Raw genomic sequence first — 21663 nt, forward strand, 5'->3', positions numbered from 1 at the left:
AATTCATCGAACGTATAAACGGGCATCCATGAGGTGTGAGACTGCTCCAGTTTGAGGTGTAGCTACACTTTGTAAAACCTACAACCAATGTGTGCACAGATCAACATGTGGAGTCTTAGTGATAGGGTGCGGGAACAGGCCATTCGGCCCAACTTGCCCGTGCCGACCAACATGCCCCATCTACACTAGTCCCATCCGCCTGCGTTTAGCCCATATCCCTCCAAACCCGTCCTATCTATGTACCTGTCTAAATGCTTTTTAAACATTGGGATAGTACCAGCCTCAACTACCTCCTCCGGCAGCTCGTTCCATCCACCCACCACTCTCTGTGTGAAAATGTTACCCCTCGGATTCCTATTAAATCTTTTCCCCTTCACCTTGAACCTATGTCCTCTGGTCCTCGATTCCCCTGGGCAAGAGCATTCACTTTATCTATTCCCCTCATGATTTTATACACATGTATTAGATAATCCATCAGCCTCATGCACGCCAAAGAACACAGTTCTAGTGTATGAAGAAGGGTTCCAACACAAAATGTCACCGATTCCTTTTCTCCACAGATGCTGCCTGACCCGCTGAGTTACTCCAGCACTCTGTGAAACGTCATCTATCCATGTTCTCCACAGATGCTGCCTGACCCGCTGAGTTACTCCAGCACTCTGTGTGAAACGTCATCTATCCATGTTCTCCACAGATACTGCCTGACCCGCTGAGTTACTCCAGCACTCTGTGAAACGTCACCTATCCATGTTCTCCACAGATGCTGCCTGACCCGCTGAGTTACTCCAGCACTCTGTGAAACGTCATCTATCCATGTTCTCCACAGATGCTGCCTGACCCGCTGAGTTACTCCAGCACTCTGTGTGAAACGTCACCTATCCATGTTCTCCACAGATGCTGCCTGACCCGCTGAGTTACTCCAGCACTCTGTGAAACGTCACCTATCCATGTTCTCCACAGATGCTGCCTGACCCGCTGAGTTACTCCAGCACTCTGTGAAACGTCATCTATCCATGTTCTCCACAGATGCTGTGAAATATCACCTATCCATGTTCTCCACAGATGCTGCCTGACCCGCTGAGTTACTCCAGCACTCTGTGAAACGTCACCTATCCATGTTCTCCACATTTGTATAAACCAGCATGTTTACAAGGGTTAGATGTAGAATTAGGCCATTCAGCCCATCAAGTCATGGCTGATCTATCTCTCCCTCCTAACCCCATTCTCCTGCCTTCTCCCCATAACCCCTGACACCCGCACTAATCAACAATCTGTCAATCCCCGCTTCAAAAATGTCCATTGACTTGGCCTCCACTGCCGTCTGTGGCAAAGAATTCTACAGATTCACCACCCTCTGACTAAAGAAATTTCCCCTCATCTCCTTCTTAAAAGAAAGTCCTTTAATTCTGATGCTGTGCCCTCTAGTCCTAGACTCTCCCACTAGTGAATAGTGGGGCTAGTCCCACAAGCATTATATGATAGTATACGATAGTGGCGTTTAAGTAAGGTTTAGGCAGGCACATGGATATGCGGGGAATGGAGGGATACAGATCACGTGCAGGTAGAGGGGATTAGTTTAACTTGGCGTCATGTTCAGCACGAACATTGTGGGCCGAAAGGCCTGTTCCTGTGCTGTATTGTTGTACGTTGTATGAGATAGAGGCCAAGGTGTTGCTTGTTTTCCTGATAGTTTGTGCAGCTGCAGGTTGGTCTTGGGTGAAACGGGGTGGGGGGGTGGGGGGAGAAAGACGCTGGTGCATTTGTCCAACAACAAATTCACGTCTCCCAGCGTGTAAAATAAATCTTCCGTTTGGTTTAGTTTAGAGATACAGCGCGGAAACAGGCTCTTCAGCCCACCGAGTCCGTGCCGACCAGCGATCCCCGCACACGAACACTATCCTACACACACACACACACACACACACACACACACACACACTAGGGACAATTTCCAAATTTTACCAAAGCCAATTAAACCCACAAAACTGTATGCCTTTGGAGTGTGGGAGGAAACCAGAGCACCCGGAGAAAACCCACGCAGGTCACGGGGAGAACGTGCAAACTCCGTACAGACAGCACCCGTAGTCAGGATGGAACCCGGGTCTCTGGCGCCGTGAGGCAGCAACTCTACTGCTGCGCCACCGTGCCACCCCAATCCTTCCTATTTTCTATATTAAAGTGCATGACAGTCTAGTTTATTGTCCCGTGTACGGAGGTACAGTGAACAGCTTTTGTTGCGTGCTAACCAGTCAGCGGAAAGACAATACATGATTACAATCGAGCCGTCCACAGTGTACTGATACATGGTAAGGGAATAACGTTTAGTGCAAGGTAAAGCCAGCAAAGTCCGATCAAGGATAGTCCGAGGGTCGCCAATGAGGTAGATAGTAGTTGAGGACTGCTTCTGACTTCTGAAAACAACCTCGCATTTTATACAACCTGCCCCAACTATCTCCTCTGGTAGACAAAAATGCTGGAGAAACTCAGTGGGCGAGGCAACATCTATGGGGCGAAGGAATAGGTGACGTTTCGGGTCTCGACCCGAAACGTCACCTATTCCTTCGCTCCATAGATGTTGCCTCACACGCTGAGTTTCTCCAGCATTTTTGTCTCCCTTCGATTTTTCCAGCACCTGCAGTTCCGTCGTAAACACCTCCTCCGGCAGCTTGTTCCACCCACCCACCGCCCTTTGTGTGAAAAAGTTAACCCTTGGATTCCTATTAAATCTTTCCCCCTTTATACCTCGAACCCCTTTCACCTTTAAACCTCGGTCAGGCAAACGCCTCCGTTGCCATGCGCTGAGAACGGAGAGGTTGAGAAGGAGTTTCTGCCCAGAGACTGTAAACGCCTATCTCACCAGGCACTAACTCTACTGAACGTTTTTCCTTCCATTATTTATTATGTAAAAGAATATGTGTGTCATGATTGTGTTTATAATTTGTTTGGTTGTTTTGTTGTTTGTCTTTTGCACAAAAGTCCGCGAGCATTGCCACTTTCATTTCACTGCACATCTCGTATGTGTATGTGACAAATAAACTTGACTTGACTTGATCCTATGTCCTCTGGTCCTCGATTCCCCTACTCTGGGCAAGAGACTCTGTGCGTCTACCCGATCTATTCCCCTCATGATTTTGTACACCTCTATAAGATCTCCCCTCATCCTTCTCGTGCTCCAAGGATTAGAGTCCCAGCCTGCCCGACCACTCCCTGTAGGGCCTGTTCCACACGTACGGAGATATTTTCAGCGACTGCCAGTCGCAGCGGGTCTCCGAAAATGTTCAACGTGTTGAAAATCCAATGGCGACCAGAACAAGGTACGACTCTTTGGGCGACTACTCACGACCGTACAGGCTTCACCCCGCGACGTGTCGCCTGTACGGACGTCAGTCGTCTCCTCAGTCGCCCAAAGAGTCGTAGCGTCTTAGGTAGACAAACGTGCAGAAGAAACTCAATAGATAATAGACAGTAGGCCATTCGGCCCTTCGAGCCAGCACCACCATTCAATGTGATCATGGCTGATCATCCCCAATCAGTACCCCGTTCCTGCCTTCTCCCCATATCCCCTGACTCCACTATCTTTAAGAGCCCTATCTAGCTCTCTCTTGAAAGCATCCAGAGAACCGGCCTCCACCGCCCTCTGAGGCAGAGAATTCCACAGACTCACCACTCTCTGGATGAAAAAGTGTTTCCGCGTCTCCGTTCAAAATGGCTTACTCCTTATTCTTAAACTGTGTGTGGTCCCTGGTTCTGGACTCGCCCAACATCGGGAACATGTTTCCTGCCTCTAGTGTGTCCAAACCCTTACAATCCTATATGTTTCAATGAGATACCCTCTCATCCTTCTAAACTCAGCGGGTGCAGCGGCATCTATGGAGCGAAGGAAATAGGCAACGTTTCGGGCCGAAACCGTCTTTCTGGATTTTCACCATGTTGACATTTTTCGCCGACCTATGACTGGTGCCGGCAGTCGCCGAAAAGATGGCGTAAGTGGAACAGGCCCATCGTTGTAGCTCAGACACCTCGAGTCCTGGCAGCAGCCTCGTTGAAGCTCCTGAAGGTTATTACTGGTGACTGGTTATTCCCTACATCTGGTCAGTTTCACAGGCGTTTAGCACATATTTGGTCGTTCAGCAGTTGCTATCCTTCACACGGGAATGGAAAATATATCGTGACGCTCACCGGTGCGTGTGTGTATATATATCTACGAGAAGTTGCCGTCCAACTTAGACAAGACTTCAACATGATCCAGTACCTGCTCATGACTCTTTGCCTCCGTAAGAATTAACCAATTTTTCTTTCCTTGGTTTTACCAGAATTGCTGTCTGGATTAGACTAGAACAGCTACAAAGAGTGGTTGGTCAAACAGGGAGAGAAAGTTGGAGTGGCGGGGCGGGGGTTGAGGAGAGATTTGGTAGAAATTTATAAAAGTTAGGGAGGCTTAGATCGGTCCGAAGGCAGACATATAATGCTGGAGTAACTCAGCGGGTCAGGCAGCATCTGTGGAGAACATGGATAGGTGACGTTTCACAGAGTGCTGGAGTAACTCAGCGGGTCAGGCAGCATCTGTGGAGAACATGGATAGGTGACGTTTCACAGAGTGCTGGAATAACTCAGCGGGTCAGGCAGCATCTGTGGAGAACATGGATAGGTGACGTTTCACAGAGTGCTGGAGTAACTCAGCGAGTCAGGCAGCATCTGTGGAGAACATGGATAGGTGACGTTTCACAGAGTGCTGGAGTAACTCAGCGGGTCAGGCAGCATCTGTGGAGAACATGGATAGGTGGCGTTTCACAGAGTGCTGGAGTAACTCAGCGGGTCAGGCAGCATCTGTGGAGAACATGGATAGGTAACGTTTCGGGTCGAGATCCTTCTTCTGACTGGAAGTAGAGGTGGGGGGAAGGGCGAGGGGGTGGGGGGGGGGGGGGGGGGGGGGGGGGTTGGGGGGGGGGAATGGAAATACTGGAGATGAGAAAAAGCCAGGCCAAATGAAGGCCAGCCCTGATTCGATGATAATATCACAGACTAGGGGGGGGGGGGGGGGGGGGCAGAGCTTCAAGGTGAGAGGGGCAAAGGAGATGTGCGGGGCATTTTTGTTTTACACAGAGGGTGGTGGGTGCCTGGAACGCGCTGCCAGGGGTGGGGGTGGAGGCAGATACCATAGTGGCGTTTAAGAGGCTTTTAGACAGGAACATGGATATGCAGGGAATGGAGGGATACGGATCACATGCAGGCAGAGGGGATTAGTCTAAGTTCAACACAGACATTGTGGGCTGAAGGGCCTCTTCCTGGGCTGTACTGTTCTATGGATGCCAATTTGTTAACCATTGAGTTAAATATCACTAATTCTAGATTATTAAATGTCTAGATTATAAATTCTAGATTATAAATGTCACTAATTCTAGATTATTAAAAGTGTCAGGGGTTATGGGGAGAAGGCAGGAGAATGGGGTTAGGAGGGAGAGATAGATCAGCCATTGGTGGAGGAGACTTGATGGGCCGAATGGCCTAATTCTGTTCCTCAAACATATGAATTTATAAAGGAATTGAAAGCAATACTGGCAATTTCTTGCTGATTAGAAACATAGAAACATAAACAATAGATTCAGATTCAGATTCAGATTCAGATTCAATTTTAATTGTCATTGTCAGTGTACAGTACAGAGACAACGAAATGCATTTAGCATCTCCCTGGAAGAGCGACGTAGCAAATGATTTGAATAAATAATAATTAGTGTCCGGGGGGGGGGGGGTGGGTGATTGGCAGTCACCGAGGTACGTTGTTGAGCAGAGTGACAGCGGCCGGAAAGAAGCTGTTCCTCGACCTGCTGGTTCGGCAACGGAGAGACCTGTAGCGCCTCCCGGATGGTAGGAGGGTAAACAGTCCATGGTTGGGGTGAGAGCAGTCCTTGGCGATGCTGAGCGCCCTCCGCAGACAGCGCTTGCTTTGGACAGACTGAATGGAGGGGAGCGTGGAACCGGTGATGCGTTGGGCAATTTTCACCACCCTCTGCAATGCCTTCCGGTCGGAGACAGAGCAGTTGCCATACCATACTGTGATGCAGTTGGTAAGGATGCTCTCGATGGTGCAGCGGTAGAAGTTCACCAGGATCTGAGGAGACAGATGGACCTTCTTCAGTCTCCTCAGGAAGAAGAGACGCTGATGAGCCTTCTTGATCAGAGTTGAGGTATTGTGGGTCCAAGAGAGGTCATCGGAGATGTTGACTCCCAGGAACCTGAAGCTAGAAACACGTTCCACCTCCGTCCCGTTAATGTGGATGGGGGTGTGCGTGCCGCCTCTGGACTTCCTGAAGTCTACAATGAGCTCCTTGGTCTTCTTGGAGTTAAGGGCCAGGTTGTTGTCAGCGCACCATGCTGCTAAGTGCTGGACCTCCTCCCTGTAGGCCAGCTCATCGTTGTTGCTGATGAGGCCAATCACCGTTGTATCATCTGCATACTTGATGATGGTGTTAGTACCATGTACAGGTGTGCAGTCATAGGTGAAGAGGGAGTAGAGGAGGGGGCTCAGCACACAGCCCTGTGGAACGCCGGTGTTCAGGGTGAGGGTTGAAGAGGTGTGCTTGTCTAACCTCACAGACTGGGGTCTGTTGGTTAGAAAGTCCAGTATCCAGTTGCAGAGGGAGGGATCGATGCCCAGGTTACCGAGTTTGGTGATCAGTTTTGATGGAATAATGGTGTTGAATGCTGAGCTGTAATCGATGAACAGCATTCTTACATAAGTGTCTCTGTTGTCGAGGTGGGAGAGGGCGGAGTGAAGTGCCGTTGAGATGGCATCCTCCGTACTCCTGTTCTTGCGGTAGGCAAACTGATAGGGATCCAGTGTGGGTGGTAGGCAGCTTTTGAGGTGCAGGAGGAGGCCATTCGGCCCTTCGAGCCAGCACCGCCATTCAATGTGATCATGGCTGATCATCCCCAATCGGTACCCTGTTCCTGCCTTCTCCCCATATCCCCTGACTCCGTTAAGAGTTAAATCCAACTCTCTCTTGAAAACATCCAGTGAATCAGCCTCCACTGCCTTCTGTGGCAGAGAATCCGACAGGTTGCCAAAGTGTTAATGAAATGATTTAATCTCACTATGTTTTCTTGCCTTTCTTTGTGCCAGGGGCTGTGACTGCGACACCTCTCGACAGCCGTGTGGTGGGAGGGGAGGAAGCAAGCCCACACAGTTGGCCGTGGCAGGCAAGTTTATTCATCCCCACACCACTGGGCATCGAGTACAAGAGGCAGGGTCACCATGCTGCTTCAGAGGAGTATAGTGTGCAGTCTAGCCTAGTGCACTTCAGTTTAATTTAGTGTAGTTCAGATTAGTTCAGTTTAATTTAGTTTAGTTTAGTTTAGTTTAGTTTAGTTTAGATTAGATTAGTTTAGTTTAGTTTAGTTTAGTTTAGATTAGTTTAGTTTAGTTTAGTTTAGTTTAGTTTAGATTAGTTTTTAGTTTAGTTTAGTTTAGTTTAGTTTAGTTTAGTTTAGTTTAGTTTAGTTTAGTTTAGTTTAGTTTAGTTTAGTTTAGTTTTAGTTTATTTAGTTTAGTTTAGTTTAGTTTAGTTTAGTTTAGTTTAGTTTAGTTTAGTTTAGTTTAGTTTAGTTTAGTTTAGTTTAGTTTAGTTTAGTTTAGTTTAGTTTAGATTAGTTTAGTTTAGTTTAGTTTAGTTTAGTTTAGTTAGATTAGTTTAGTTTAGATTTAGTTTAGTTTAGTTTAGTTTAGTTTAGTTTATATTAGTTTAGGTTAGTTTAGTTTAGATTAGTTTAAATTAGTTTAGTTTAGTGATACAGAGTGGCAACAGGCCCTTCGGCCCACTGATTCCACGCCGACCAGCGATCCCCGCACAATAACACTATCCCACACTAGGGCCAATTTATAATTATATCAAGCCAATTAACCTACAAACCTGTACCTCTTTAGAGTGTGGGAGGAAACTGGAGCAGCTGGAGAAAACCCACAGGGTCACGCGGAGAATGTACAAACTCCGTACAGACAGCACCCATAGTCGGGATCGAACCCGGGTCTCTGGCGCTGTGAGGCAGCAACTCTACCCGCTGAGCCAGCGTGCCGCCCTTAAGTTCTGGTCGCCCCATTACAGGAAGGACGTGGCAGTTTTGGAGAGGGTGTAGAAGAGATTCATCAGAACGCTGTCTGGATTAGAGGGTTTCAGTTACAGGGAGAGGTTGGAGAAACTTGGATTGTTTTTCTCTAGAACACTGGGGGTTGTGGGGAGACCTGGTGGATGTTTTATAAAATTATGAGAGGAGTAGATAGGGTAGACAGTCAGAAGCTTTTCCCCAGGACACAGCTTTAAGGTGAGAGGGGGAAAGTTTAAAGGAGATGTGCGGGGCAGGTTTTTTTTACACAGAGGGTGGTGGGTGCCTGGAACGCGCTGCCAGGGGTGGTGGTACTTTAGACTTTAGACTTTAGAGATACAGTGCACAAACAGGCCCTTCGGCCCGCCAAATCCGTGCCAACCAGCGGTCCCCGTACACTAACACAATCCTACACACTAGGGACAATTTACAATTTTACCGAAACCATTTAACCCACAAACCAAGAGTGTGGGAGGAAACCAGAGCACCCAGAGTAAACCCACAATAGGCAATAGGTGCAGGAGTAGGCCATTCGGCCCTTCGAGCCAGCACCGCCATTCAATGTGATCATGGCTGATCATCCCCAATCAGTACCCCGTTCCTGCCTTCTCCCCATATCCCCTGACTCCGCTATCTTTAAGAGCCCTATCTAGCTCTCTCTTGAAAGCATCCAGAGAACCGGCCTCCACCGCCCTCTCTGAGGCAGGGAATTCCACAGACTTACAACTCTCTGTGTGAAAAAGTGTTTCCTCATCTCCGTTCGAAATGGCTTACCCCTAATTCTTAAACTGTGGCCCCTGGTTCTGGACTCCCCCAACATCGGGAACATGTTTCCTGCCTCTAGCGTGTCCGAACCCTTAATAATCTTGCATGTTTCAATGACATTTCAGTCAAGGGGAGAAGGTGCAAACTCCGTACAGACAGCACCTGAGGTCAGCATTGAACCTGGGTCTCTGGCGCTGTGGGGCAGCAGCACTACCCGCTGCCGCCCCCTTGGTATCTACTATACCTGGGAACACCTCAGTCATTTAGACCTCAGTCATTCACATTGCTGGTTTGTAGCGACAAGATAAATAATCTGGAGGCTTTCTCTTTGTTCCAGGCCTCTCTACAGTTTGCGTATGACTTTGACCCCGATTTCTTCCAGCATATGTGCGCTGGATCTCTCGTGACTCCGAACTGGGTCTTGACCGCTGGTCACTGCATCGTTGAGTAAGTCCACAGTTCTAAGATGGGCATCGTTTCATTTCTTCACTCCGCCTAGGCCCAACGCCATCTCCCGGTTGCCTTTCTCATCTCCTCCCTCAGTGGTCAATCTGTGGAACTCATTGCCACAGACGTCTGTGGAGGCAATAGACAATAGACAACAGACAATAGACAATAGACAATAGACAATAGGTGCAGGAGTAGGCCATTCGGCCCTTCGAGCCAGAACCGCCATTCAATGCGATCATGGCTGATCATCCACAATCCGTATCCCGTTCCTGCCTTCTCCCCATATCCCCCTGACTCCGCTATCTTTATGAGCCCTATCTAGCTCTCTCTTGAAAGTATCCAGAGAACCGGCCTCCACCGCCCTCTGAGGCAGAGAATTCCACAGACTCACCACTCTCTGTGTGAAAAAGTGTTTCCTCGTCTCCGTTCTAAATGGCTTACCCCTTATTCTTAAATAAGGGGTAAGCCCCTGGTTCTGGACAGTTGCATGTTGTGCTAGCTTGGTCAACACGGACAAGGTGGGCCGAATGGCCTGACACCCTGCTGTACAAACCTGACATCTTCCCTGCTTTCCCTTCAGCGTCCCAGGAAGATTTGCGGTTATGCTTGGAGAACACGATTTGTATCAGAAAGGCAACGAGTACTTGCGACACATCAAGACAATCATCATTCACCCTGAATTCAACCCAGACGTTCTCGCAAACGGGTAATTCACAGTTTTAAACCTTTCACCCACCCGCTACCGAGAGCTGCCGTGGTTTGCTTGGGTCAGCGCAGCGGTAGAGATGCTGCCTCACAGCGCCAGGGACCCGGGTTCGATCCCGACCACGGGTGCTGTCTGTACGGAGTTTGCACGTTCTCCCCGTGACCTGCGTGGGTTTTCTCCGAGATCTTCCGTTTCCTCCCACACTCCAAAGACGTACAGGTTTGTAGGCGGACAAAAATGCTGGAGAAACTCAGCGGGTGAGGCAGCATCTATGGAGCGAAGGAACAGGTGACGTTTCGGGTCGAGATCCTTCTTCAGGCAGGTTTGTAGGTTCACTGGTTTTGTGTAAATTGAAAAAATAGTCTGCAGGGCAGTGTTAGTGTGCGGGGATCCCTGGTTGGCGCAGACTCGATGGGCTGAAGGGCCTGTTTCCGCGCTGTATCTCTGAACTAAACTAAACGATGCTCTCCAGAATTTGACATTTCCATCGGGGGAGAAAGGTTCTGTGTCTACCCTCTCAACACCCCTCAGAACTAAACTAAGCTAGTTCTGTTAATTGAGGAGCAACCCTCCACCTACATAAGGAAATAGCAATTTCAGTTTATTCCTTCTTTCAGTCTAGTTTATTGTCAGGTGTACCGAGGTACAGTGACAAGCTTTTGTTGCGTGCTAGCCACTCAGCGGAAAAACAATACACGATTACAATCGAGCCGTCCACAGTGTACAGATACATCATTAAGGGAATAATGTTTAGTGCAAGGCAAAGTCCGATCGAAGATAGTCCGAGGGTCACCAATGAGGTAGATAGTAGTTCAGGTCCGCTCTCTGGTTGTGGTAGGATGATTCAGTTGCCTGATAACAGCTGGGAAGAAACTGTCCCTGAATCTGGAGGTGTGCGTTCGTTTTCACACTTCTGTACCTCTTGCCCGATGGGAGAGGGGAGAAGAGGGAGTGGCCGGGGTGCGACTGGTCCTTGATGATGCTGCTGGCCTTGCCGAGGCAGCGTGAGGTGTAGATGGAGTCAATGGAAGGGAGGTTGGTTTGTGTGATGGTCTGGGCTGCGTCCACATTTCACTGCAATTCCTTGCGGCCTTGGATGGAGCTGTTCCCAAACCAAGCTGTGATGGATCCAGATAAAATGCTTGCTACGGCGCATCTGTAGAAGTTGGTGAGAGTTGTAGGGGACATGCCGAACTTCCTAAGTTGCATTTAGCTTCCAACTTTAGTCAGAGGGTGGTGAATCTGTGGAATTCATTGCCACAGAAGGCTGTGGAGGCCAAGTCAATGGATAGGTAGATTCTTGATTAGTGCGGGTGTGTCAGGGGTTATGAGTAGAAGGCAGGAGAATAGGGTGAGTAGGGAGAGATAGATCAGCCATGATTGAATGGCGGAGTAGACTTGATGGGCCGAATGGCCTAATTCTGCTCCTAGAGGGGAGTTATCGCAGTCGCTGCCTCAAAAAGGCTGGCAGTACCATCAAAGACCCACACCATCCTGGCCACACACTCATCTCCCTGCTACCTTCAGGTAGAAGGTGCAGGAGCCTGAAGACTGCAACAACCAGGTTCAGGAATAGCTACTTCCCCACAGCCATCAGGCTATTAAACTTGGCTCAGACAAAACTCTGATTATTAATAACCACTTTCTGCTATTTGCACTTTACCAGTTTATTTATTCATGTGTGTATATATTTACATCATGGTATATGGACACATTTATCTGTTTTGTAGTAAATGCCTACTATTTTCTGTGTGCTTAAGCAAAGCAAGAATTCCATTGTCATATACAGGGACACATGACAATAAACTAACTTGAACTTGAACCTATGAACCTTGTTTGGATGCATTTGTGACATTTATTAACCTTGTTTGAACTGTATTGAGTCAGGAAATGTAAAAGGGACCATGATTGACAAGGGTGACTTGGTTCAAAAGCATCTGTAATTAGATGATGGTATTATTGAGATCAGATGAATCCAACTCAGCAATTAACTATTTCAACATTCCATTCCCCCTAATAGGCCCTGTCCCACCTACGTGACTTTTTCGGTGACTGCCGGCACCCGTCATAGGTCACCGAAAATGTTCAACGTGTTGAAAATCCAGCGGCGAACAGAAAGACGCAACGACTCTTTGGGCGACTGAGGAGACGACTCACGACCATGCAGGCGACACGTCGCGGGGTGAAGCCTGTACGGTCGTGAGTAGTCGCACAAAGAGTCGTACCTTGTTCTGGTCGCCGCTGGATTTTCAACACGTTGAACATTTTCGGCGACCTGTGACGGCTGCCGGCAGTCACCAGAAAAGTCGCGAAAGTGGGACAGGGCCTTTAGTCTTTTCGACTGCACAATAGAGATTTCAAGGCCCACAGACGGCTGCGGAGGCCAAGTCAGTGGAGGGGAGGTGACAAATTGGAAATACAGGGATGGAATTAAAGGGAAAGACAGTGCAGGAAAAGTTACGAAAGACGCCAGAATTAATGGGGTAGAAAGCTGAGGAAGGGTTAGGAGAGGATGGCCCGTGAAATAGGAATCCATGTGAAAGGTGAGGTGAGTAATGGATGAAACGTATTATATATGAATGCACAAAGTATAAGGAATAAAACGGACGAGCTTGAGGCTCAGTTAGAAATTGGCAAGTATGATGTTGTGGGAATTACACAGAGATAGGGTGGTAAAGAAAGCTTTTGGTATGCTAGCCTTTATAAATCAGAGCATTGAGTATAGAAGCTGGGATGTAATGTTAAAATTGTACAAGGCATTGGTGAGACCAAATCTGGAGTATGGTGTACAATTTTGGTCGCCCAATTATAGGAAGGATGTCAACAAAATAGAGAGAGTACAGAGGAGATTTACTAGAATGTTGCCTGGGTTTCAACAACTAAGTTACAGAGATAGGTTGAATAAGTTAGGTCTTTATTCTCTGGAGCGCAGAAGGTTAAGGGGGGACTTGATAGAGGTCTTTAAAATGATGAGAGGGATAGACAGAGTTGATGTGGACAAGCTTTTCCCTTTGAGAATAGGGAAGATTCAAACAAGAGGACATGACTTCAGAATTAAGGGACAGAAGTTTAGGGGTAATGTGAGGGGGAACTTCTTTACTCAGAGAGTGGTGGCTGTGTGGAATGAGCTTCCAGTGGAAGTGGTGGAGGCAGGTTCATTGGTATCATTTAAAAATAAATTGGATAGGCATATGGATGAGAAGGGAATGGAGGGTTATGGTATGAGTGCAGGCAGGTGGGACTAAGGGGAAAAAAAGTTGTTCGGCACGGACTTGTAGGGCCGAGATGGCCTGTTTCCGTGCTGTAATTGTTATATGGTTATATGGTTATATGGTGCCAAGAGGGCCAGGGCTGGGAACTGAATAATCGGGTTTTGGAGAGAAGGCAGGGGACAATAGGCAATAGGGGCAGGAGTAGGCCATTCGGCCCTTCGAGCCAGCACCGCCCATTCAATGTGATCATAGAAACATAGAAACATAGAAATTAGGTGCAGGAGTAGGCCATTCGGCCCTTCGAGCCTGCACCGCCATTCAATATGATCATGGCTGATCATCCAACTCAGTATCCCGTACCTGCCTTCTCTCCATACCCCCTGATCCCCTTAGCCTCAAGGGCCACATCAAGGCTGATCATCCCCAATCAGTACCCCGTTCCTGCCGTCTTCCCATATCCCCTGACTCCGCTATCTTTAAGGGGCTAGGAGGGAGAGAAAGATCAGCCGTGATTGAATTGTGGAGTAGATTTGATGGGCCGAATGGCCTAATTCTGCTCCAATCACTTCTGATCTTTATGTGCCTGTGACTCCTAGAAACGATATTGCCCTCCTGCGGATGGCAGAGCCAGCATACAGCACTCCCGATGTAGAGATAGCGAACCTCGCCGAACCCGGGTCGATACTTCCCAATGGGTACCCCTGCTATGTGACTGGATGGGGCTTAACCGAACGTGAGTACAAAGCAACCAGGCATCTACACAACAGAGGGCGGCACTAACTGCTGGGGTAACTCAGCGGGACGGGCAGCATCTCTGGAGAGAAGGAATGGGTGACGTTTCTTCAGACCGTCTCTTCCCGAAACACCCCTTGTAAAAATTGTAGCCTTTCATCTATGGTAACATTCATAAAATCATATGTGATTGGGGGCAGAATTAGGCCATTCGGCCCATCGAGTCTACTCCGCCATTCAATGATGGCTGATCTATCTCTCCTTCCTAACCCCATTCTCCTGCCTTCTCCCCATAACCCCTGACACCCGTACTAATCAAGAAGCTATCTATCTCTGCCTTAAATATATACACTGACTTGTGGCCTCCACAGCCTACTGTGGCAAAGAATTCTACAGATTCACCACCCTCTGACTAAATAAATTCCTCCTCATCTCCTTCCTAAAAGAACGTCCTTTAATTCTGAGGCTGTGACCTCTGGTCCTGGACTCTCCCACTAGTGGAAACATCCTCTCCACATCCACTCTATCCAGGCCTTTCACTATTCTGCACGTTTCCATGAGGTCCCAATTAAAGGAAATTCAAAAAGCATTAAAATAAAATTAAAGGACATTACAGTATCCAATGTTACCACTAGGTGTCAGTCAATGCTGCTTTACCTCTTGAAAGGAAGCATTGGCTTGTTGTCTTGTTCTCTTGTTTTCACCAAAGATCCTACAGGGAGCAAGATAGTCCAGTCGACGAAACAGACATAGTACGGTGATGGGCAGATTCATGGGTCATTTTCGGCCCCATTTCCGTAACCGGCTTCCGTCTCGGCACCAAAGATCCCGTAGCGGAGCAAAGATACTAGCGCGGAGACGGAAGCCGGTTACGGAAACATCCTCGTAAAAATAAAAGTTCTTTGGTAAAAATCTTCTCCTCATTTTCGGAATTTTAATTTATTAACACAAACTGTTCCCCCGCAACGTTGATTACACGGCGGGTCGGGTCGGGTCGGCTTACTGAAATGGATGAAAAGAAGGCCCACGTTCCGCTCCGTAGCGTAGTACACATCAGCCCCTTGCATTTAGCAGGAGTGGTCTATCTTGCTCCGCTATAGGATCTTTGGTTGACAGCACCAGGTGAGTTTAAAGGGCCTGTCCCACTTGGAGATTTTTTCGGCGACTGCCAGCATCGTTGACTGACGTAGCAGGTCACCGATAAATACGTGGCGCGACGCGGCATGACGCGGTGTTTTTTCACGTGTCGCAACATTTTTTTTTGTCACTGCTGGATTTTGAAATGTTCTTTACGTACACCAGTGTGCAATGAAGGTTCACTATCCTCCAAACCTTTCCGATCCATGTACCTATCCAAATGTCTTTTAAATGTTTAAGAAGGAACTGCAGATGCTGGAAAAGGTAGACAAAATTGCTGGAGAAACTCAGCGGGTGAGGCAGCATCTATGCAGCGAAGGAAATAGGCAGTCTGAATAAGGGTTTCGGCCCAAAACGTTGCCTATTTCCTTCGCTCCATCGATGAAGCTGCACCCGCTGAGTTTCTCCAGCACTTATGTCTGTCTTTTAAATGTTGTTATTCTACCTGTGTCAGCTACCTCCTCTGCCCGGCTCGTTCTATAGGCCCATCTCCCTCTTTGTAAAGAAATATTGACAATAGGTGCAGGAGTAGGCCCTTCGGCCCTTCGAGCCAGCACCGCCATTCAATGTGATCATGGATTATCATCCACAATCAGTACCCCGTTCCTGCCTTCTCCTCATATCCCCTGACTCCGCTATCTTTAAGAGCCCTATCTAGCTCTCTCTTGAAAGTATCCAGAAAACCGGCCTCCACCGCACTCTGAGGCAGAGAATTCCACAGATTCACAACTCTCTGTGTGAAAAAGTTTCTCCTCATCTCAGTCCTAAATGGCCTACCCCTTATTCTTGAACTGTGTGACCCCTGGTTCTGGACTCCCCCAACATCGGGAACATTTTTCCTGTATCTAGCCTGTCCAATCCTCTCTGAATGTCATATGTTTCTATAAGATCCCCTCTCATCCTTCTAAACCCCCAGTGAATACAAGCCCAGTCGACCCATTCTTTCATCATATCGGCTCCAAGAAGTTTCTTTAGTAGGTTTACAAGTAGGTTTACAAGGGATGGCGGGACTGTCATATGCTAAGAGAATGGAGCAGCTGGGCTTGTACACTCTGGAGTTTAGAAGGATGAGAGGGATTCTTACTGAAACATATAAAATTGTTAAGGGTTTGGACACGCTAGAGGCAGGAAACATGTTCCTGATGTTGGGGGAGTCCAGAACCAGGGGCCACAGTTTAAGAATAAGAGGTAAGCCATTTAGAACGGAGACGAGGAAACACTTTTTCTCACAGAGAGTTGTGAGTCTGTGGAATTCTCTGCCTCGGAGGGTGGTGGAGGCCGGTTCTCTGGATACTTTCAAGAGAGAGCTAGATAGAGCTCTTAAAGATAGCGCAGTCGGGGGATATGGGGGAGAAGGCAGGAACGGGGTACTGATTGGGGATGATCAGCCATGATCACATTGAATGGCGGTGCTGGCTCGAAGGGCCGAATGGCCTACTCCTGCTCCTATTGTTTATTGTCTATGAATGCATAATGTCAATGTTGATACCGCTGTTAGTGACTACCTCGATGCTCTGCCTATCTTTCAGCGTTCGGCATTCCCTCTGCCACCCTCCAGGAAGCCAACTTGGCAGTAGTGGACTACGCCACATGCTCATCGCCCTACTGGTGGTCAGGAGTGGTCACTCCGAACATGATCTGTGCCGGAGGTGATGGCAAGTCTGGTGGATGCCAGGTGAGTTTGCACTATTGTGAGCAATTTCGGGCACTCATATCTGAGGCTCCAGAGAGGGTCCAGAGGAGGTTTACATGAATGATCCCAGGAATGTGTAGGTTAACATATGATGAGCATTTGACAGCACTGGGCCTGTACTCGCTGGAGTTTAGAAGAATGAGGGGGGACCTCATTGAAACGTACAGAATAGTGAAAGGCTTGGATAGAGTGGATGTGGAGAGGATGTTTCCACTAGTGGGAGAGTCTAGAACCTGAGGTCACAGCCTCAGAATTAAAGGATGTTCTTTTGAGAAAGAGATGAGGAGGGATTATAACCATATAACCATATAACCATATAACCATATAACAACTACAGCACGGAAACAGGCCATCTCGGCCCTACAAGTCCGTGCCGAACAACTTGTTTTCCCTTAGTCCCACCTGCCTGCACTCATACCATAACCCTCCATTCCCTTCTCATCCATATGCCTATCCAATTTATTTTTAAATGATACCAACGAACCTGCCTCCACCACTTCCACTGGAAGGTCATTCCACACCGCTACCACTCTCTGAGTAAAGAAGTTCCCCCTCATGTTACCCCTAAACTTCTGTCCCTTAATTCTGAAGTCATGTCCTCTTGTTTGAATCTTCCCTATTCTCAAAGGGAAAAGCTTGTCTACATGTAAATTAGTCAGGGGGTTGTGAATCTGTGGAATTCACAGACGCCAGTGGATATATTAAAGGCTGAGATAGATAGACAAAAGCTTGATTGGTACGGGGGGCCGGAGGTTATGGGGAGAAGGCAGGAGAATGGGGTTAGGATGGAGAGATAGATCGGCCCTGATTGAATGGCGGAGTAGACTTGATGGGCCGAATGGCCTCATTCTACTCCTATCACTTTGACCTATGACACCTTATCACCAACTCCATTCTTAGAATGGAGACGGAGACAGACACAAAGCACTGGAGTCACTCAGCGGGGTGGCACGGTGGCGCAGCGGCTGACTCACAGCACCAGAGACCCGGGTTCCATCCCGACTACGGGTGCTGTCTGCACGGAGTTTGCACGTTCTCCCCGTGACCTACGTGGGTTTCATCCAAGATCTTCGGTTTCCTCCCACACTCCAAAGGCGTGCGGGTTTGTTGGTTCATTGGCTTGGTAAAAATGTAAAAAATGTCCCTAGTGTGTGTCGGATAGTGTTAGTGCGCGGGGATCGCTGGTTGGCGCGGACTCCGTGGGCCGATGGGTCTGTTTTTAGTTTAGAGATACAGCACGAAAACAGGCCCTTCGGCCCACCAGGCCCGTGCCGACCAGCGATCCCCGCACACTAACACTATCCTACACACACTAGGGACAATTTTTTATATTTACCATGCCAATTCACCTACAATTCTTTGAAATATGGGAGGAATCCGAAGATCTCGGAGAAAACCCCCGCTGGTCACGGGGAGAACGTGCAAACTCCGTACAGACAGCACCCGTAGTCGGGATGGAACCCGGGTCTCGGGCGCTGCATTCGCTGCAAGGCAGCGACTCTACCTCTGCGCCACCGTGACCCGCCCTCTACTGCCAGTTCTCTGTAGTATCTATATTCTAAACTAAACTAATCAGGCAGCGTCTCTGGAGAGAAAGAACGGTCGACGTCTTGGGTCAAGACCCTTCTTCAGACGCCAGGGGAGAGGGGAACGAGAGATCCTGGTTCAGATTCAGATTCAGATTCAGATTCAACTTCATTGTCATTATGCAGTGTACAGTACAGAGACAACGAAATGCAGTTAGCATCTCCGTAAAAAAGCAACATAGAATATGAGCTATAAATATATCTATTTACATGCATACAGTCATAGTGTATTTTCCTGTGGGAGGAATGTCCGGGTGGGGAGGGGGTTTGGTGATTGGCAGTCACCGAGGTACGTTGTCGAGTAGAGTGACAGCCGCAGGGAAGAAGCTGTTCCTGGCAACGGAGAGACCTGTAGCGCCTCCCGGATGGTAGGAGGGTAAACAGTCCATGGTTGGGGTGAGAGCAGTCCTTGGCGATGCTGAGCGCCCTCCGCAGACAGCGCTTGCTTTGGACAGACTCAATGGAGGGGAGCGTGGAACCGGTGATGCGTTGGGCAGTTTTCACCACCCTCTGCAGTGCCTTCCGGTCGGAGACAGAGCAGTTGCCATACCATACTGTGATGCAGTTGGTAAGGATGCTCTCGATGGTGCAGCGGTAGAAGTTCACCAGAATCTGAGGAGACAGATGGACCTTCTTCAGTCTCCTCAGATATGGGAGTGTACAGAACTGAGGGGCCATTTTGTGTCTACCTTCGGTGTAAACCAACATCTGCAGTCCCTTCCCAGCCATTGGTTGAATGGCAGAGGAGACTTGATGGGCTGAATGGCCTAATTATGCTCCTAGAACTAATGAACAAGGTGGATGAATAACAGGTGATTTATTTTTTCTTCCTTGCATTTGAGACACACATTTCCCTCGGCTGTTATGTTGCTTTATAGGGAGATTCAGGTGGGCCTTTGAACTGCATGGATGCTAATGGAGTTTGGCGTGTGCATGGCATTGTGAGCTTCGGACCAGGGTCCTGCATCGTGGCTCATTACCCTACTGTCTTCACCCGAATATCAGCGTACAATGATTGGATTTCCAAGGTAAGCTTCCTTCGTTTTTCATAGACAATAGACAATAGTTGCAGGAGGAGGCCATTCGGCCCTTCCAGCCAGCACCGCCATTCAATGTGATCGTGGCTGATCATCCCCAATCAGTACCCCGTTCCTGCCTTCTCCCCATATCCCCTGACTCCACTATCCTTAAGAGTATATATAATAAATCAAATAGTACTTTATCGCTGAGGGGACTGTTCTCCTCTAAATGATATTAATGTGAGAACTCTTTGCATTAAATGTAACAAAAAAGGTTTTGAACTGCAAAAAATATTAAACTTTAGAATACCTGCAGGATACATAGATGGCCAAAGGGAATGTACAATACAAAAATATTGGTTAAGACAGTAGATGCCATTTACAAGACTAGCTCTCTCTTGAAAGCATCCAGCGATCCGGCCTCCACCGCCCTCAGAGGCAGAAAATTCCACAGACTCACAACTCTCTGTGTAAAAAAGTGTTTCCTCATCTCCGTTCTAAATGGCTTACAGCTTATTCTTAAACTGTGGTCCCCTGGTTCAGGACTCCCCCAACATCGGGAACATGTTTCCTGCCTCTAGTGTGTCCAAACACTTAACAATCTTATATGTTTCAATGAGATATCCTCTCATCCTTCTAAACTCCAGAGTGTACAAGCCCAGCCGCTCCATTCTCTCAGCATATGACAGTCTCGCCATCCCGGGAATTAACCTTGCAAACCTACGCTGCACTCCCTCAATAGCGAGAATGTCCTTCCTCAAATTAGGGGACCAAAACTGCACACAATACTCCAGGTGTGGTCTCTATATCCACTGAAATAGTCAACAGGGAGAACATACAAACTCCACACACAGACAGCACCCGAGGTCGTGATCGAACCTGGGTCTTGATGCTCTAAGCCACTGTGCTGCCCTGTCACTAAAAGAGATTTGATAATGCTGACAGTGAGAGATTGCTGCGAGCAGTCCTGTAACAAACCTCTGGATGGAACTTTCAATGTCCTGACATTCTGCGACCCAGGGTCCCGGGTTCGATCCTGACCTCGGGTGCTGTCTGTGTGGAGTTTGCACGTGGTGGTGTGGGTCTTTGATGATGCTGGCTGCCTAGGGCTAGAGGTCATAGCCTCAGAATTAAAGGACGTTCTTTTAGGGAGGAGATGAGGAGACATTTCTTTAGTCAGAGGGTGGTGAATCCGTGGAATTCTTTGCCTCTGTCAGTGGATATTTTTAACATAGAAACATAGACAATAGGTGCAGGAGGAGGCCATTCGGCCCTTCGAGCCAGCACCGCCATTCATTGTGATCATGGCTGATCGTCCCCAATCAATAACCCGTGCCTGCCTTCTCCCCATATCCTTTGATTCCACTAGCCCCTTTTTAAGGTGGATGTAGATAGATTCTTGATTAGTGCGGATGTCAGGGGTTATGGGGAGAAGTCAGGAGAATGGGGTTAGGAGGGAGAGATAGATCAGCCGCGATTGAATGGCGGGGTAGACTTGATGGGCCGAATGGCCTAATTCTACTCCTATCCCTTATGACCTTCCTCGGCAGCTTATCTTAAAATTAAATTTTTAAACATCTATTCCCTTCTTTCAGACCATGGAACAAAACGGTGGCGTTTAAGACAGTTCCGGCATTTGTTCGACCAACAGAATGGAGAAATGACTTCTTCGAAACCTGAATTTGTTAATAAAACAGGATTTGCTGAGTTAAGCTGGTTTTATTTCATTTTGTTTCCATGCTAATGCTTTACTTTTGTTATATTAATCTGTTGTGGACGGCACGGTAGAATTACTTCCTCACAGGTTCGATCCCGACTACGGGCGCTGTCTGTACGGAGTTTGTATGTTCCTTCCCGTGACCTGCGTGGGTTTTCTCCGGGTGCTCCGGTTTCCTCCCTAAATGGTTTCCTATCATACTCCGGTTTACTATCTAAATGGCGTCGTTGGGAAAAGGGGAAGTACAACGGGATCTGGGGGTCCTTGTACACCAGTCTATGGAAGTAAGCATGCAGGTACAGCAGGTAGTGAAGAAAGCGAATGGCATGTTGGCCTTTATAACAAGAGGAGTTGAGTATAGAAACATAGAAAATAGGTGCAGGAGTAGGCCATTCGGCCCTTCGAGCCTGCACCGCCATTCGATGTGATCATGGCTGATCATCCAACTCAGTATCCCATCCCTGCCTTCTCTCCATACCCCCTGATCCCTTTAGCCACAAGGGCCACATCTAACTCCCTCTTAAATATAGCCAATGAACTGTGGTCTCA

The 21663-nt window shown here is 48.1% G+C and overlaps 1 protein-coding gene across 1 annotated transcript; it reads left to right on the top strand.

Annotated features, from left to right (window-relative positions):
- The first annotated feature begins 4225 nt into the window (after positions 1-4225).
- On the top strand, positions 4226-21128 carry LOC129716252 (chymotrypsin-like elastase family member 2A). Its single transcript, XM_055666125.1, has 8 exons — positions 4226-4274; positions 7121-7197; positions 9200-9309; positions 9893-10018; positions 13827-13963; positions 16629-16774; positions 19257-19406; positions 20993-21128. Exons 1-8 carry the CDS (start codon positions 4241-4243, stop codon positions 21017-21019), a joined length of 807 nt encoding a protein of 268 aa, XP_055522100.1. The 5' UTR covers positions 4226-4240; the 3' UTR covers positions 21020-21128.
- Positions 21129-21663: the final 535 nt, after the last annotated feature.

This window comes from Leucoraja erinacea, unplaced genomic scaffold (assembly GCF_028641065.1).
Source record: "Leucoraja erinacea ecotype New England unplaced genomic scaffold, Leri_hhj_1 Leri_195S, whole genome shotgun sequence".
In the NCBI taxonomy this organism is placed as follows: domain Eukaryota; kingdom Metazoa; phylum Chordata; class Chondrichthyes; order Rajiformes; family Rajidae; genus Leucoraja; species Leucoraja erinaceus.

Bases quoted from the DNA above. Each gene is read 5' to 3' on its own strand.
- LOC129716252 (XM_055666125.1), top strand. From the start codon at position 4,241: ATGATCCAGTACCTGCTCATGACTCTTTGCCTCC. The intron at 9,310-9,892 runs GTAAGTCCACAG...CTTTCCCTTCAG, and splicing joins GCTGGTCACTGCATCGTTGA to CGTCCCAGGAAGATTTGCGG. The intron at 13,964-16,628 runs GTGAGTACAAAG...CCTATCTTTCAG, and splicing joins TGGATGGGGCTTAACCGAAC to CGTTCGGCATTCCCTCTGCC.